The sequence below is a fragment of the Acartia tonsa genome, chromosome 14 (assembly GCF_053477335.1).
Source record: "Acartia tonsa isolate MP-2025a chromosome 14, ASM5347733v1, whole genome shotgun sequence".
Taxonomy (NCBI): domain Eukaryota; kingdom Metazoa; phylum Arthropoda; class Copepoda; order Calanoida; family Acartiidae; genus Acartia; species Acartia tonsa.
This window is the reverse complement of record NC_137273.1, coordinates 41,250,360-41,268,991: the sequence shown is the minus strand read 5'-3', so window position 1 is coordinate 41,268,991 and position 18,632 is coordinate 41,250,360. Positions and strand designations below refer to the sequence as shown.

General features: G+C 35.0%; 2 protein-coding genes across 3 annotated transcripts in view; one reads left to right on the top strand and one right to left on the bottom strand.

The window, feature by feature from the left end:
* Positions 1 to 18,632, top strand: part of LOC145305885 (protein FAM221B-like) — a 519,245-nt gene that overhangs the window by 470,245 nt on the left and 30,368 nt on the right. The gene's annotated exons all lie outside the window — the stretch shown is intronic.
* Positions 1 to 18,632, bottom strand: part of LOC145306153 (uncharacterized) — a 29,364-nt gene that overhangs the window by 804 nt on the left and 9,928 nt on the right. The window contains exons 16-27 of the mRNA XM_080148131.1: positions 18,190 to 18,297; positions 7,225 to 7,284; positions 6,791 to 6,837; positions 5,836 to 5,903; positions 4,845 to 5,054; positions 4,292 to 4,404; positions 3,628 to 3,762; positions 3,045 to 3,142; positions 2,485 to 2,737; positions 1,999 to 2,160; positions 778 to 901; positions 177 to 343 (exon numbers count right to left, since the gene is read on the bottom strand). Coding sequence (XP_080004257.1) covers positions 177 to 343; positions 778 to 901; positions 1,999 to 2,160; positions 2,485 to 2,737; positions 3,045 to 3,142; positions 3,628 to 3,762; positions 4,292 to 4,404; positions 4,845 to 5,054; positions 5,836 to 5,903; positions 6,791 to 6,837; positions 7,225 to 7,284; positions 18,190 to 18,297 — 1,545 coding nt within the window. The remainder of the gene's footprint in view (positions 1 to 176; positions 344 to 777; positions 902 to 1,998; positions 2,161 to 2,484; positions 2,738 to 3,044; positions 3,143 to 3,627; positions 3,763 to 4,291; positions 4,405 to 4,844; positions 5,055 to 5,835; positions 5,904 to 6,790; positions 6,838 to 7,224; positions 7,285 to 18,189; positions 18,298 to 18,632) is intronic.

Sequence of the window (18,632 nt, the reverse complement as noted above, 5' to 3'; positions counted from 1 at the left end):
GAGCAGCAGTATAAACCACTTTTAACGTCTTTAGTTATTACGCAGTGTTGGACCGAGATTTGAACATATCGCCTTCCCAAAAACGAGCTACGTGTTACGCCATAGTAAATGCCAAAATTCAGAAAAAAAATATGCACAATGATCATTATTATTTCTCCCTATATCAACATCATTACCAATAGGCACTGTATCATCATTGTATTCATCACTAGTTTCTTCATTAACAACCAGGGAGATGCCACCAGCAGGTGTTATAGTGATGTCGTTATCTGTTGTGTCAGCATGTGGGTAGGGAGTTGAGGTATGGGCAGGCACTGGGGGTGCAATAAAAGTTGAATCAGCTAAATATTTAAAGATATATGAATGGATGTAGAATATACGTGGATATCATGACTGGGGAAAAATTGTCCTCAATTTAGCTTACTAACATGGAACTCATTTATTGGTCAGTTTGTTCATCCAGTAAGATTTGAAACCTACCAAGTATAAGCAAAATATACAAGGATGGGGTTTAAAGGGATATGATGAGACAAAGGCAGATACATTGATGTACATCCCCAATCATGTTAAAAAAAATTACCCGATTTGTAGATTACAGTTAGTGGTTGAAACGTTTGGACACTTAACTTAATAAACCAACCAATCAAAATTCATTTAAAGTCCCCAAATATGATAAGCTAACAAAGAAGAAAACATTATTTTAAAACTTTGGGGACAAGTTTAATAAACAGCCCTTTATCCCCTCCCTCTCTCTCATTGTTCTATCCATATATCCCTGATTGAATTACAGTATCATTATTGGCGGTAGAAGCTTCTTTAGCATCCGAATCTCTTGAGCTATCATCTTCATCCATGGTTTCGTTGATAATACCACGGTTGAAAACTGTGACAGGGGCTGTTCCTGTATTGGGGTATATTTTTTAATTTGTATACTACAGGCTACGCCCCTAGAGGCCTCAAGAGGACGGGGGGTGTTGACTACTCCCCACTTTCAATTGTAGTTTTTAAAAAAGTTTTTTTTGTGGGAGGTCATTATTTTCTAGGTGATTTCTTTTCAGAGGGTGGTGGTACACTCCCCAAAAATAAATATAAACCTTCCAAGGATCTATGAGAAGCTACCCTATAAAGGAGAATCATATCGGTTACATGCACAGAGATAGACAGAGATCCTTTACTTTAATATAAGGACAAGTAACAGGGTGTCTGTATGTCTTTGTAGCTAACCGCTGGACCGATGATTGTTATCCTATACAGTAAAGCTTTTCATAAGTCAGGAAATCGCGAATGTAAATAACCTTTGTATCAGTAAAGTAGTAAGACTTTTTGTCTGTAGCTTAAGATTTCAATAACTACTGGACTGATTGAGTTTTTCATTTTATGAAAGCTTCTTATGGGTTCCTGGATTGTTTAAGGCTATTTAAATTTTAATATCTAAGATTGGTTTCAGGCTATTTTCCTTATTCATTCAAATACATAGCCTCTAGATGCTAGTATAGCAGCCACTAGGTAGCTTTTAAAAAGTATTATTCAAGAGGTAGTTATTAAATAACGGATCTACTGCAGTTCACGGTAAAATATTGCTGGTAACGAATATTGCCAAAAATCAATGAATTTTAAAGGCTGCTAGCTGCCAAACGGCTGAATGTACAGATCATGCCCGCACACTGTTTTAAGCGGCATAAGAAGGCCTACAAATAATCTGGAATAGCCATAAATCAATAATGCATAATTATCTCGCAGTGCAGAGAAATGCGCGAAAAAGGCCTATTTTACGCGTTTTTTCTTCAATGAAGCTTTCCATGTGCATCATTGGATCTTGGCTATTCCAGATTATTTGTAGGCCTATTTATAAGGCTTAAAATGGTGTGCGGATATGATTTGTAAGTTCAGCCGTTTAACAGCTAGCAGCCTTTAAAAATTCATAGATTTTTGGCAATATTCGTTACCAGCAATATTTTACCATGAACTGCAGTAGATCCTAAATAACTATACCCATACCTTGTTTTAAACTGTTACTAATACTGTTAAGTTTCACTTCCACATCTTTTAATAATTTGACGGATTTATTTTTAGCACTCTCCGAATAATTTTCATCTTGAGAATTTTGTTTAGACTTTGTTTTGTATTCATCACTAATCACAAAATCTGGATTTCTTTCCTAGTGAAAACAAAAATTATTTTTTATTTCTTAAAGGGGCTTGTTTATAAATGACTTGTTACACCCTTTTTTTATTCAACTCCCTAAAATTTCCTAATACAATATAATTTCCAGTATGGCTTCCAAACCGATTAATATCCGATGGATTAGGACCGGTTTTCAGCAATACTGAAAAATCATGAATAGCATTGTATTACAGACAATTTTAAAAAAATATCAAAATAAAATTTTAAGATATATACCAGTTTTGTTAGTCCAAGCGGCCATCGGCCTCTTGGAGCTAACAAACAAAAAAGAAGATAATTTATTAATAAATTTTTGTTCCTGTAGACTTCTAACAATTCTTTGTGGTCTACTTTTTCCATCATCAGCTAATTTGTCTGTTTTCGCTTGTCCCTTCACAGATTCGGTGCTATTTTTTGTGTTATCAGCTGATATCTCACCAGTTTTGGCGCTAAATTTTGTGTTGTCAGCTGATTTCTTACCAGTTTGGGCGCCAACTTTGTTATTATCTGCTGGCTTGGGCGCAACACTTCTTCTTGCAACTTTTGAAGCTGGAGGGTTTAAAGTTTCAGCAGCCTAAAATCAAAACATCCTATAAATCGAACCTTGACTTAAAATTCTAGGTAAAAATTAAGGAGGTGGATTCACTTCCTTAGATATGGGTGTACTCTACACCCCAATAAGGCATCCAAGTGAGGTGACAAGAAAACAAGTCCTCCTATTAAGAATTAACACCACTCTGGTAAAACCCTGTGGACACCACTGCTTAAAATGTTAAGTGGTCTAATTCTATCCATTCCTAGGCAATTATTAGTTACAAGAACCCAATGTGAACACTCAACCTTTTAACCCTCTTAAATACTTTTGACGTACTTAAACTTACCTTTTCAGTAGGTTCATCTTCCAGGTAACGTTTCCCTACTTTGCCAATGACTGACCTCTTTACAACAATCTTGGATTTTGTCTGGACTTTTGGAGGACCTAAAATGGATAAGAAATTGTAAATGGAATATATACAAAATATTTTAAGTTTGTCTTAATATATTCTGAGATAAAAATTAATATCTACCAGTTTTGTTGACCCGGTCCTTCCACCCTTTCCTTTCCTCGGATAGTAAAATAATAAGGTATAGTCCCTTTTGTGGCAACGCACCTTAAGGGGCGATTCTTCTCATTTTTCTTATATTTCTAGCCCGTGCGGTGGGCTTTAACCCTGCAGGGCCAATTGCCTAACCTTGTGGGGCAATCACCTAATCCAATATAACCTAACCTAACCTAAAATAATACGACGAATCGCCCCTTAAGGGGCGTTGCCACGAAAGGGACTATTCCCCAAACTTTTTATACTAGTTTTGATGGCACGGACATTCAGCTCTTCAAGGTCAATAAGACTGGAGTTATTCTTAATTTTTTTTATTTTACTCTCCGCAGAAAGCTGTGTTGATGCCATTAATAACTTTTATCACCTGCTTGAGTTTCAGATAGCTCTGTATCAATTTTGACCTCCTTACTCTCAGTATTACAAGCTGCTGTCTCTGACTTCCTACCGTCATCAGTATTGTTCTTGTTTGCAATTGGTTTAGGTGGTAGAGCTGAAATACCTGAGAAAACAAGAATAGTTAGATTAATAAGTAGCACAGCTATAATAATTATATAAAATTAAGTGGAGATCGGTAAGTCTTTCTGTCTGTTTATACCATATCATGATCTTACAAACCTCTCAAACGATATGGTGCGTCTTTACATAGAAGCTTCTCATAGGTCCTAGGGAGGTTTATAACTAAAGAGTTAAAAATGGTTCCTACTCAGATGCGCATAGTAAGAGTAGGGAGAATGCCTTGGCCCATAAACAGGCAAAACGTATTAGCATGCACAGTTAGGACTCCTCAGACAAAGGTCGTGCAATCAAAGGGATGGTTGTCTGGTGGATGTTACTTAACTTGATATCCTTGGGTGTTAGAGTATCGCATTCCCATTACAAGCAGATGATGAAAAATTAAAAATGATGATTAAAAATCAAAGGAGAATCATGCCCTTCCAAGGTAAGATAAGGTTAATAAATAAAAGATATATAAATCCATTTTTAAGTCGGCAGATTACTGTGTCCATCTAGGGTTATGAATCTGTTACCTGGAATGTTCAGGTTTATAGCCCAATTTTCTCCATAAGTATCATTCATGGAGAAGTCGCATCCATTTTCAAGGCCACTTTCCTCCAGCGTTTTCTCCATCAATGGCATCGGCCTAATATTAATACATCATTATTTCCTTTGTTGATAACATTTACACCATAATAGTGTTTAATCTTAAGTAATTGAAAGAATGGAGGCGTATTAAGAAACACTTTTTGTAACCAAACCTAAAACTCAAAGGGAATTTTATGAGAAAAGGTAAGTTTGTCTCAGATTCTAAAATTGATAATTTGGCGAGAAAAGACAAAAAAAAAATATGCGAGAAACGATGGTTTTCGGCGGTTTTGCCTTAATTTTTTCACAGTTCCACATTGTAACTCTTTAAAGCAACTGTAATGTCAAATTTTAGTGCTGTAACTCTTTTTTTGGCTGAGTTTCTATGATTTTAAGGGGTATAAATTGGGGAAAAATAGATTTATTTTTTAAAAAATTGTACCATAGCATATCTTTTTCTTTGTAATAAAATATTCCAGACAACATAAATTCTCTTACCTATTAACAAGAGATTCTTTGGGATCTTTATCTTTGGCATCAATTACATTTGCATCAGCTTCTTTATTTGTCTCATCAACAGTCTTGGTGGATGTTTCATTTTTTACAGATTTTTTGGCTTTGGTAGATTTTATTTGTTTTTTCTGTGCGCCAGATTTTTGGTGAGTTTGGGTCATATGCAGGTTCAAATCCTTTTCTGTGTCGAAAACCCTAAAGAAAAAAACTTTTTTTTTTACATTCTAAAAGATTCTTACTTAAATTACATAATTAAAAGAGATTTAAATGAATACAATTTATTTTCTATAGGTAGGTACTAATTCTCACAAAAATTTGAAAATTGTATTGCAATCAGTTGTTAAAGACAACACCAAATTAAAAGCGGCTTTAAAAAATGGGAATGTTGAGAATTAAACTACAGCCGTCTATTTTGAATAGGAGCCGAGGAAATTACATTCCCCCAAAAACCTTTCAAACCCATAAAAGCGAAGCTCTGAAACCTGTAAGACAAACGAACATTTATACTTGAAGAGTATCAGAACTGAATAATCACAATATAAATGTATAAAAGAAGAAAAAAATTATAAGTAAATTTGTTGAAAACTAAGTACAGGATATTGTTAAAGGACATACTTACATTTTGAGGACTTTATTATAGATATGCTTCGCTTATAACATTGTACTTTGTTGTTCTAGGAATCAGTATTCCAAAAATCAGATCAATCGTATAATTTTATCACATAATAATTTGTTGTTAAAAAGTTAAAAATCAAGATGTTTAAAATGAACTACGGACATTCTGGTAATGGTTATAGAGTTATTACGCTTTCTAAATCGAACCTAACTACTACAGGAATAACCATCCAAAGTTTTGAATCGACAGGGCAATTCTAACCTATTTAAATTAACGAAAAGAGCTATTTGTCTGTGACGGACGGACGGACCAACCCTAATTATAGAAAAGCTTCGCTTTTAAAAACAGAATGAAAATTACCTGGGACATTTAGAGCATCTCCCCCCACCGTGTTCTTTCTTTAGATGATTAACATATTCAGTAGCACCCTATAAATAACAAGAATATAAGATACAGTATTTTTTTATTTTCGTTTGGATTTCCTAGTAATAAGGGATCTTGGACAAAATAGCCTCAGGACATTTACTTAAGAAAAATAGCCTCAACTAATAATGCATACCTAGGTGGTTTAGAATTTGGTGGATTTTACCAAAAGTGTCTGGTAGATTTTAATTTTTTATTTGATCTTTATTAACAGTTGAGGCTATTTTTCTTAAGAGGCTATTTTGTCCGAGGCTATTTTGTTCTGAGGCTATTTTGTCCTGAGGCTATTTTGTCCGAGGCTATTTTGTTCTGAGGCTATTTTGTCCAAGGCTATTTTGTCCAAGATCCGTATTAAAAGGTTAAGCAGACGAGTAATAGATAGAGGTTTTTAACTAAATGCACTCAATTTTAGGATTATGTGATCTCTAACGCCCCCCCCCCCCCTCCCACCATTTCTTTTGAAATAAGTCAAATTGCACACTTTTATTATACCTAATGAATTAAATATAATAAAAGTCTCCAAAGTTTTTTAGCCAAAAAATGAGATACCGCGTTTATAGATTCAATTTTTATGGGCCAGTCTAATGTCCCCACTTCCTCTTTGAAAACATATAAGAAATGGATCATTAATGCCCAGGAATATAATCTCTAAAGGGATAAGACAATGACAGATTAAATAATGCACATTCCCAATGATGACACACAAAATTACCCCTTCCATAAATTACAATTAGTGGTTGAAATATTTGGGCACAATCAACTTAATGCCCCAACGATACTAAAATTCAACAGTTGTTAAGCCAACGAATAAAAAATGTTATCTTAAAACTTTGGGGACTAGTGTAATACAAAGGCCAATGCCCCCCTCCATCCTCCCCCTCATGATCAATACCTGTAAAATTCCACAAACTGGGCAAATCTGTCTTCCACTTCCTCGACCTAAAAATCAACAAAATAACTTTTTTTGTACAATATTTTTAAAAAAATGCAGGGATAAGACAAAGGACGATAAATTGATGTACAACCCTAATGATAATAAACAAAATTATCCCCTTTCTTGACGAAAAAAAATATTTGTTAAAAAGTTTAGATACTTCTAGTTTGTAACTAACCAATAGCAATTCAAATAAAGTACCCAAAGTATATAAGCTAAATAATCAGATCAAGAGGTTGTAAAACTTTGGGAACCAATGTAAATTAAAAAATCATTGTCACCTACACCCCTGACATGAAGCAGGTTAAGGAAAGAAAAGCTTTGCTAATTAAATATAGATAGCTAAGAAAAATGTATTTTTTTTCTCTCCTAATATGAAAAATTGTTTTTACCTTCGAGAATATTCCGTTTTTCAGTCTTCTTGACAACCTTACTTGTGCTACTTAAAGGCACTAAAAAAAAAAAAAAAATTTAAAATTTTATTTGTTAGGTACCTAGGTATGACAAAATGTTTCACTAGTACAATTAGAAATGCCAATATTTGAAAAATAATTAGGTAGGTACCTACAATCTACAATTTCCATACCATAAGCAAAAAAAAAAACAAGGGGGGGGGAAGTTTTGACACATTTGCGTAAACCTGGCACCTAGGCTTTATCTTTGGACTGAGAGGATAGGTTATTAGAGATAAAATCATTCTTATATGATGAATTTAAGATTTTTTGGATAGACCATAGAATAAGGAGGAATAGAAGTGAAAACCCTAAAATTTTCTGGGAAATTAGAAGGAATCTTTGACTTGCGCAGTAAAGACAATAATGTTAAAGTACAAATCACAATGACTAGTTGGACAAAATTAGAAAAATTTAATTTGTATCAAAATCTTATAAAATAAGAGCGCAACCTAGTTTTATAATATTGTATTGGAAGTATAATAGTGTGATGCGTTTGTGAACTCGAACCTTTATCCTTTTGTTTTCCTTATCATTAATGTCAGTTTGGAAAGCGGTGAGATTCAAATGTTCATAATTGGACGCGGCATTCAAAACAATGCTTGCGCATGGACCATAAACAAAGCGAGCGTTGATAAACTATGTCTTATGTTGCAGGATATGGACTGGAGATGAACTGTACTTGGTTGCTAATGTTTTATATATTGTGTTTTATTAATTAATGATCAATAACATAGTTTAATAAATAAAGATCATGTCTATTATGTTGCAATTATGAATTTGATATCATGTTTTATTATGCTTAATATTAAATAAATATGTTACAGATGTTTTAAGATGAGGTTTAGTTCTTTACTTAATATTTGTCTTATTATATTTCAGTATACAAAAATGGTACAGAATGTTTAGATAGTTGCGCCAGCTGTTGGTCACCTTTACAAGGTGTTATACCTCTATATTTCATTAATTAACATTGCTAGCAAGAGCTTTTTAGCTTTAATAAGCTGAGTAAGATCTACGGCAAGCAGGTGGCGCAGCACTCTAGATATTCGTGTACCCATCAAGCATTACAAGCTTAAGTTATTAGACAAAAATTAGACTTGGTAAGTCGGTGATGTCAGCTACAAGTAGCTGAAAACTGTGTCATACTAAAGACAGTGTTTCTCTTTTTAGCTATACTTTACAAAAGGTATAGACGGTGTTCATTAGCTATTTTTTTCAAAAATAGACAGTGTTTATTAGCTATTTTTTTTCAAAAATAGACGGTGTTTATTAGCTATTTTTTTCAAAAATAGACGGTGTTTATTAGCTATTTTTTTCAAAAATAGACGGTGTTTATTAGCTATTTTTTTCAAAAATAGACGGTGTTTATTAGCTATTTTTTTTACAAAAATACGCGGTGTTTATTAGCTATTTTTTTTACAAAAATAAGCGGTGCTTTAGCTATTTTATTTCGATCCGTGAAAATAGACGGTGGAATAAGAAAATAAATAAAACCGTGTCATACCAAAGCAAAATTTGGGTGCGTGGCTACTCTTTTTTTCAGGAAAGGTAGACAGTGGTAACAAACCTCATCTTTTTTACAACATGACGGAGGTAAGGGTAACAGTTGATGCCCCGAAACTGATAGATTTCACTTGCTATCAGGATTATCAAGACAATGTCGTACTTTGGGATGCAACAACTGACCATCCTAAAAAGAAAAGGGGTTCCCTATTAGTACTGGGTATTCCTAACTCACACCCCCAGCTAGGGGAAAATATTCAAAAACGACTCTTTGCAAAGATAAGACCCGAAACAATAGCAGCAAGGGAGGATGGGCTTACAAAAATTCTTGAATTTCTTGATGAGAATTTAGCATACACAAAAAAATCCTCCAAGTTTACACACTTCAGGGAGATAATACATTACAAAAGAAAACCAGAACAGAAGATTGAAGACTTTGTCAGAGAATATGAATACCTTCTTGCTAAAGCCGAAAACAATGGCATGAAGGCATGGGACGCTGATATAAAGGTAGGTTTCCTAATGGAGAATTGTAATCTTACAAAACAACAGAGAGAATTACTCAACTCTGTTGTAGACTACTCCACAGACGAAAAATTATACGAAAATGTAAGGGGGAAAATGATAGATATGTTATCAAACGTCTATGAATTATCCAACAACGATGATAAATTTGGAGAGGCTTTCTTTACACAACATGAAAGTGCATTCGTAGCGTGGGCAAAGAAAAACAATTATCAAAAAGTTAAGCCCAATTATGGAGGGGGAGGGCAACATACGCAAAAATCCTCAAATTCCAACTACAATGGAAACAACAAAGGTAACTTCCCTAAACCAGATTTTTTTGAGGACGCCAACCCCAAAGACAAACATGGCCGCATATTAAAATGTAGAATATGTTGGTCCATAAAACATTTACAAATGAATTGTCCACATAGGCATAAATATGATAATACCCAACCCCGCAGAAAACAAGCCTTTGTAATAGAAGGGGAGGACGTAGACGAAGACGACTTTCTAAACATAGACGAAGAATCGACAGAGCCGTCCGAAAAAGCTATCTTCTTTACTACTAATAAAGAAGAAATCAGCAAATTCACTGCTGAAGCTTTAAACTCTTGTGCCCTAGACACATGCTGTACAGCATCTGTCGCAGGTAGCAAATGGATGGAAATTTACAAACAATCTATCCCCATGCATCTTAAAAGTAGGGTATTAGGACCAAAACAGAGTAATACTCAGTTCACCTTCGGAAACCAACAGACACTACCCTCCCTAGGTATCTACAGTATCCCTGTCATAATAGGCGATCAACTACACGATCTCGAAGTCGACATTATACAATCGGATATTCCATTCCTTATGTCCAAATCCCACATGAAGAAAGTAGGAATAGCACTAGATTTAACAAATGATACTGCCACTGCTAATGGCAAACCACTAAAAATAAATACCACTAGTGCAGGACATTATATCATTAGCCTACTTGGAGAGACTGATGACGAAGACACTTTACTAATGGAAGAGATCATGCTAATTGATTTTGAAACAGCATCTGCCAAAAAGCAGTATCAAATGCTGGTAAAGATCCACAAACAATTTGGCCACGGCCAAAAGAAAAAGTTTGTTGACCTACTCAAAGGAGCCGGCCAATGGATCGACACATTTGATGAAATGCTGGAGAAAATCATAGATGGGTGTGAAGGGTGTATCTTGCGGAAACGTAACCCTGTCCGCCCATCTGTAGCTTTCCCTCTCTCAAATGATTTTAACCAATGTGTGGCTATGGATTTGAAGATTTGGAACAAACAACCCATACTCTACATGGTTGATACGTTCACCCGCTACACCATTGGAACACTCCTCAAGTCCAAATCCCCAGAAGAAGTAATATCAGCAATGATGATCCATTGGATAAGATACTTCCAAAAGCCCCAAGCTGTAATCACCGACAATGGAGGTGAATTTACAGCAGAGGTGATCAGAGAAGCATGTAGCAAGCTAGACATAAAAGTCCACACAACTCCAGCATATAGTCCACATGGTAATGGCACATGTGAGAAGGCTCATGATCTAGTTGACACCATTCTGGTACAAGTCAACAGAGACTTCCCAGATATGGACTTACAGACTGCCCTAGCCTGGTCCTGTGCAGCCAAAAACACACTGACCACCACATATGGATTTACTCCCTACCAACTTGTTTTTGGTAGACAGCCAGCTCTGCCAAACATAATAGATGAACCTCCGCCAGCTCTTGAAGTGAAATCAAGGAGCAAAGCACTAGAAGACCAACTTAGAGCCTTGCATGAATGCAGAATTGCATTCATAAAGTCTCAGAGTTGCGAAAAGCTAAAGCAGGCATTGCGAACAAAAATAAGAACTTCACAACATACCTATGAAAGAGGTCAATATGTGTATTTCAAAAGAGATCGTGACGACAGATGGATGGGCCCAGGAAAAGTGATCTTTCAAGACGGGAAAGTTGTATTCATCAGACATGGAAGCACTTATTGCAGAATACATGCAAACAGGCTTTACCCAGTCAAGGATGAACTAGCCGAAAAGATCAGAGAGACAGAAGAACATCTTGAGACAAGAGATGAAACAGACAAAGGAAACAACACCAAAAACAAACACACCAATGAAAAACACAAACACAACAACACAAAACTGTTTGAAATAAACACACAAAACAACCAAGAAGAACAAAACAACAACACTGGAGAGTCAAATGAAACACATGAAGAAGAAGAACATTTTGAACTTGCAAGAGAAGAAGAAAATACCTCTGAGAATAGAGTTTCCACAGCACAAGAACAAACTGAGAAACCCAAACAAGGTAGACCAAAGAAAACCACAAAATCAAAAGTAATTCCAACTTTCAAAAAGAATGAAAAAGTACAACTAAAGATACAAGGAGAATGGAAAAATGCAACCATTGCAAGTAGTGGAAAAAGAACCGGAAAATATCCGAATTGGTATAACTTTCAACTAGAGTCAGGAGAAACAGTAAATGGAAATGCGGATGATTTAGAAATAAGAAGAGTTGAAGAACAAAGAATTGACCAACCAGACAATGAAGACAACTCTGAAACAAGACTTCCTGAAGAAGTGCTAGCTGTGTTAGCAGACAAAGAAAGCAGAAACTCCCCTGAAATGAAAGAAGCAAAACAAAAAGAGCTGCAGAAACTGAAAGACTTTCATGTATACGATGAAATACCTGATGAAGGACAGGAACACATAACAACAACCTGGGTTCTTACGAAAAAGGGAGACAAAGCCAGAGCCAGGCTCACAGCGCGTGGCTTTCAGGAACAGGAACAAGTAACAAAAGATTCTCCCACCATGCACAAGTTTTCGCTGAGAATTCTATTGATAATAGCAGCAGCAATGAGCTGGACAATAGCAACAACTGATGTACAGTCTGCTTTCCTCCAGGGAGATGACCTAGACAGAACCGTTCTCATCAAACCTCCCAAAGAAGCTGAAAAGGCAAACATACTCTGGATCTTGAGAAAATGTCTTTATGGTCTGAGAGATGCCTCAAAGAAGTGGTACAACAGAGTAGAATCAACCCTCAAAAGACTCGGATTCAAGAAATCCGACTATGATTCTGGTGTTTTCTACTATGAAAGAAACGGTAAACTAGAAGGAGTCATAGGAATCCATGTGGATGACTTCTTACACTGTGGAACGAAATTCTTTAATAACATAATACTGCCCAAAGTACTGGAATCATTCAAGATTGGCAAATCAGAAGCCAACAATTTCACCTACACAGGCTTCCATCTCCTACAAGACAATGATGGAATCACCCTAGATCAAGAAAGCTATGTAGATAACATCAAGATCCCATTCATAGAAGCCAAAAGACTGGCACAGATTAAAGAAGATCTCACACAGGAAGAACTGACCATGTTACGACAAATTACTGGCACTATCAACTGGACAGTCAGGTCTACACGCCCAGACCTTGCATTTGACCTCATAAACCTATCCACAAAGTTCCAAGGTGGCCAGGTAACACATCTAAAAGAAGCAAAGAAAGTTCTCACTAAGCTGAAAGATGTAGCAAAAGTAAAAATACCAAATCTTGGAAACTTGAAAGAAGCAGAGATCTGGACATTCTCTGACGCAAGTCATGGCAATCTGAATGATGGTGTGGACAGTACAGGAGGTTTCATCACACTGCTGGTCAATCCAACGAACGGTAAATGTGCCGCCATCGAATGGAAATCTGGAAAAATCAACAGAAAAACAAGGTCATCACTTGCAAGTGAAGTCATCAGTGCGAATGATGCTATTGACGCAGCCATCGCCACACGAAAAATGCTGAAAGCAATGCTAGGTGAAGACCACAAGCTCATGATCAGGATCATAATTGACAACAAAGATGCACTGGAATCAGTACACAGTTCTACAGATGTACAAGAAAGAAGATTGAGGAGAGACATAGCAATCATCAAAGAATGTCTAGCAACCAGAGAAATTGAACAGCTGATCTGGGTCCCAGGAAGCCTACAACTAGCGGATGTCCTTACCAAAAAGGGCGTGAATCCCCAGCCAATAAGACAAGTTGTACAAACAGGCGTGATGGCCACAGAACACTTTCAAGCAGTCAAAAACTTCACAAGATAACTCCTTTTACAAACCTAAATTTAAAAAAAATCAAAAGAATTTTTTTTTCCAAACAAAAACTCCAAAGGCACATTTGACAAAAAGTCGCACCAAATATAGGTATTAAATAGGTTACATACACAGACCCTTATCAAACGAGTCTTATAACCAGACATAATCATTTCTCTTATCCTATTCAAAAGAAAGAAATTTATTTTTGTTTTTGAAAAATCATACAAGCAAAATTATCGGCTGTTTCCAACTTTTTTGTTTAAATATAAACAAAAACGAAATTAATATTTCCAATCCATAAAAATATCTTATCAATGATAATTAAAAATGGCGGCTTATTCTGCAGACACCTATAAATTATAAAAATTATGAAGTTTTATAATAAATTTGAATATTGCGATTCATAAATTTCAAAAGAAACGCAAAACATTAAGCTTTTTTTTCCAAATTTTGCAAAAATAGGATATTTAACTCTACAAGTTTCAATATATCCTTATCATTTCAGATAAAATGTATCCCGGCATTCTCGTCACATCGACGCTTGCTCATAAACGGAAACTCATTTCATCTATGTGGAAAGCTTTTATTGGTTAATTAAAAAAAAACAATAGTTAACATTAGACATGCAATTCATAATTATTTCTTTTAGTGTTTATTATAACCAACCATCTTACACATCTTCAGTGCTCTGTGATCTCATCAAGGTGATTACAATATTCAATTTTAATAATTATTTTTTTTTCTGAATGTTTGTGTTTTACCGTAACCTAACGAAAGAAATGATATAAGTTTTACAACAGTTATATCAGCATAGTAAATCATTATAATTCACCATGAATTATCTTACAATTTTCCAAATACACGACTAATTAATAATTTCAGTGGAATGGTGTCTTATCCATTAAGATCCCTATTATTATTTTATAAATATTTTAATCAGTCCCTCTTTATTGTTTTCCAAAACAACTTACGATAAATGGTGTCTTATTCCTTAAGATCCCTAATATTTTTATTTATATACATTTTTTATTTTTTTCTCTTGAGTATTGATTTTTTAAAACAATTTTTCGAAAAATGGTGTCTTATCCCCTAAGATCCCTGCCATTATACAATCGATTTGAGAATAGTTATTTTACAAATACATAAAAATCACTGTCTAATTTCTTAAAACTTTAACACGAACTAATCAATTAAACAACAGTTTCATGTCAAAAATGATTTATTCCAAAAATTACAGATAATTATTTATCTAATTGTTAATATTATTTCACAAATAATATTTTTTTCTCTCAATGTATTCTAAAAATTGTTTAAACTCCGAATTTACAAATCTAACTTATAGCCTAAGCTAAGAAAAGAAAGATTTACAAATCAAATAAACAATTTCTATGTTTAGAATGATGGAATCTGATGCCCTTGCCGACCAAGCCGTACAGGCCGCCAACAGGAGCCGTAAGGGAACTAAGCCACCGCGGAGGATAATCCTGGCCGATTTTGACACAAACCTGTGGCAACATGATGGTGTGTGGGTTCATGTTAAAGAAGAAACGCTTTCTGAATTTAAAGAAAGTGTGCTTAAAGTTCTCGAATCACCCAAACCACTGCACATCTCCATCTTAGCACTCCAAAACTACACCAACGACACCATTGAAGACTTGCTGAGCTGCGTACGGAACATAATGGAAGCAACTTTAGAATCCACACACAAAGTTTGTTTCTCAACTTTGAGGTTTCTACCCGAAGAAGAAAGAAATTGGAACCTGATCAACTCAGTGAATAAAGGAATTAAAGTCATCATGAGTGAGTTCAACGTCCAACAACTCAATCTCCATAAAATTTGCTTGAAGTTCCAAGGGAGAGATCTGGTCGTGGATGCTGAATGCTTTAAGGAATTCATCGAACGAACCTCTTTAGGTTCTACCTTAAGTGAACATGCCATCAACACAATTTGCGATTGGCTCAACAAACACAATAACTCTGCATTTGGTGCCCAGCCAATCCTCAGAGCAAGAGGGGAAACCGAAAGCCTCCTTCCCCTGCCATTAGGATTAACTAAATCCTATTATGAAGATGAAAGGATGGTGTCCTTCCTCAAGTCACGTGGTCTCTATCATCGACGCCCACGTAGTGAAACCAGAAAACCCCCACATCGCCGAGTTTCACACAGAACAATCTCAAGAAGAAGGCCTGATTCACTAGGTACTGGTCATCGAGATGGACGCAGCAGGTCACCCATGGCGGTAGGAGCTCTGGAACGACTACTGTCAGCAGTAAGCAGAGATAGACGCGGTAATCCAACCAATCATGTTATGAATCGTGATAACAACTTTGCCGACAGAATCAATCAACTCTACCTTCAGAAAAACGCGGAAGTCGTTCAACTAAACATCTGCGTGGAAGCACTAAAGGCCGAAGTTCATCATCTCCGTCAAGAACTTGAACGCGAAAAATCAAAAACAAAGGAAGAAAATGGTATTGAGATTCAGAGGCTTAAACAAGAGATTGCCAGCCTCCAGGAGCACAACAGGAATCTAAGCACTCTAGACGAACACAATGACAAGTTGATCAGCAGGTTGATGAAGATGAAATCTGATCTTGGGGTTGAGAACAATCAACTGGTTGAAGAGCTCGGTAGATTGAAACTCAGCAAGAAAGAACGCCGCCGACTGAAGAGAGAGCAGCACCAAGAAGATAGGAGAGAGCGGTATTAATGATAAACTATGTCTTATGTTGCAGGATATGGCCTGGAGATGAACTGTACTTGGTTGCTAATGTTTTATATATTGTGTTTTATTAATTAATGATCAATAACATAGTTTAATAAATAAAGATCATGTCTATTATGTTGCAATTATGAATTTGATATCATGTTTTATTATGCTTAATATTAAATAAATATGTTACAGATGTTTTAAGATGAGGTTTAGTTCTTTACTTAATATTTGTCTTATTATATTTCAGTATAGAAAAATGGTACAGAATGTTTAGATAGTTGCGCCAGCTGTTGGTCACCTTTACAAGGTGTTATACCTCTATATTTCATTATTTAACAAGCGTAGCCATCTTTAATCTTTCTTTCAAAATGTGCGGATTATCTGCGTGATAAAAAACCATGTATAGTCAGAATTGTGGTGTTGTCCGTACTGAAAAATACCTTTGAGTGCTTCCCGGCTTTACAGGAACAAAAACTTCGGTAAGAATTCTTTCTTTAAGCATTTTTAATGGAATGGAGTGAATTTTAAAAGACGGCAAATTAATCTTTCATTTTTACTTAAATTAGACCAAGTAATTAATTTATTTTTGTATCAGAATATTTTAATCGTAGTCTATAATGATTTTGTTTATGAATTTCAAACTCGTATTTAATTTTGATTAATTTTAAGCAAAAAGTAACCTTAGCATTTTATATATTTTAAAATATAATTTTGAAGTCACGCAACCTCTCATAATGAATATTTACTTTATTAAAAAAGACGATTGTTCCAAATAAGAAAAGATTTATTCTCTTTTACAAGATTTATTTTATCATGTGTTTAACATTTTAATATTTGATTATTAATTTTGTTATTTTCTATTTCAGCATGACCGTTTTCATACAATAAATTGTATTAGTAACTATGCTGGTTTTGTCTCTTGTGGGAAGTAGCAGGTTTCGTACGTCTGTACGTAAAGATCTGGTAAACGGCCAGCCAAATGCCGTTGTACCGAAACAAATATAATAAATACAGTGACCAATATTTTTTGTAAATTTTCTTACATAATTAAATATTTTAAGGCTTAAAATGCAAATCAAATTCATTTTTAATCCATTGTGAATAGGGAAGAGAAAGCTGAAGCTTGGCTACAAGGCTTTTAGTAAATTATTGCAAAAGGAATTTACTTCGAATATTTTTTCTGAATAATTACTAAAATCATGTTATTTACTAACAGCCTTATAGCCGTTTTGGTCTTTCAAATGTTCCAATTTTACTTCAGGCTAGCCAGGCAGAATCTTCTACCTGGATTCTATTCTATACTTTATCTTCTTTGGGATAGACCTCCAGGTTCCGGAGCTGCAGGCCTCCAGGTGGTCTCTGTACAGGAAAAAAGTTACAGGTCAACTTATAAAACAAAATATTCACATATTTGAAGATAAAAGATGCATATTTTGTTTTATAAGTTGATTTGTAACTTTTAAAAAAAGTTTATTTTTTTTATTTTTACCTGTACAGAGACCACCTGGAGGCCTGCAGCCCCGGAACCTGGAGGTCTATCCAAAAAATCTTAAAACTTCGTGAAATTCATCATAAAAGAATGATTTTATCTCTAATAACCTATCCTCTCAGTCCAAAGATAAAGCCTAGGTGCCAGGTTTACGCAAATGTGTCAAAACTTCCCCCCCCCCCTTATCCAAATAAACTGAAATAAAATAGACAATTATCTGCTTGCGCTAAATTATTAATATTACTTTTAATTTTAATTTTCTTTGCTATCTAATAATCAAGGATTTTACCTTATTGTCCTATTAATCATTATTACAAAGATCAGAAGAATGGGATAATAATGTTATTTTTTTTTGGCAAAAAGTAAAATAAATATGTTTTGAATGAATGTACGGACTTATGGTAACGATTATAGTTCTAAATCATACCATTCTATTACAGGAACTGCTATAAATAGTTTTAGATCTAAAGTACAATTCTAACATGCCCAATTAACGACAAGAGCCATCCGTAACGTTACTAAAGACCCTAATTATAGAAAAGATCCGCTTTTAAAAGCACACACCTTTATCAGAGGCAGTTTGTTGTATAGTTTTAACTTTCTTGAACAGCATTTTCTTTTTGGCACTTTTGTCCTTCGCTTCGCCCGAAATTTTATCCTTGTTCTCATCATCTTAAATATGAAAAAAAATTGAATTAAAACTAGTAAATAGTATCTATTCTGCTTGTCGTCGCGTCTGGTTGCTGAAGGGTTCGAATCCAAGCCAAAAAAAACACATATAAAGACGTGAAAATGAGTCCTACTTTTATTAAAGTCAGGCTCTCAAGTTATGCAAAAATTTCTAATGGACAAATAAAATGGCAATACCACGTAATACGAGTAGAGCACAATGAAAATGAGTGACACACAAAATTTTTGGAAACCATTGTTCTAGAGGTTCCCAAGGTCATAAAAATAGCAAGAAATCATTATCTAAAAAATTTTGAATTGATGGAAGAAGTAAAAAT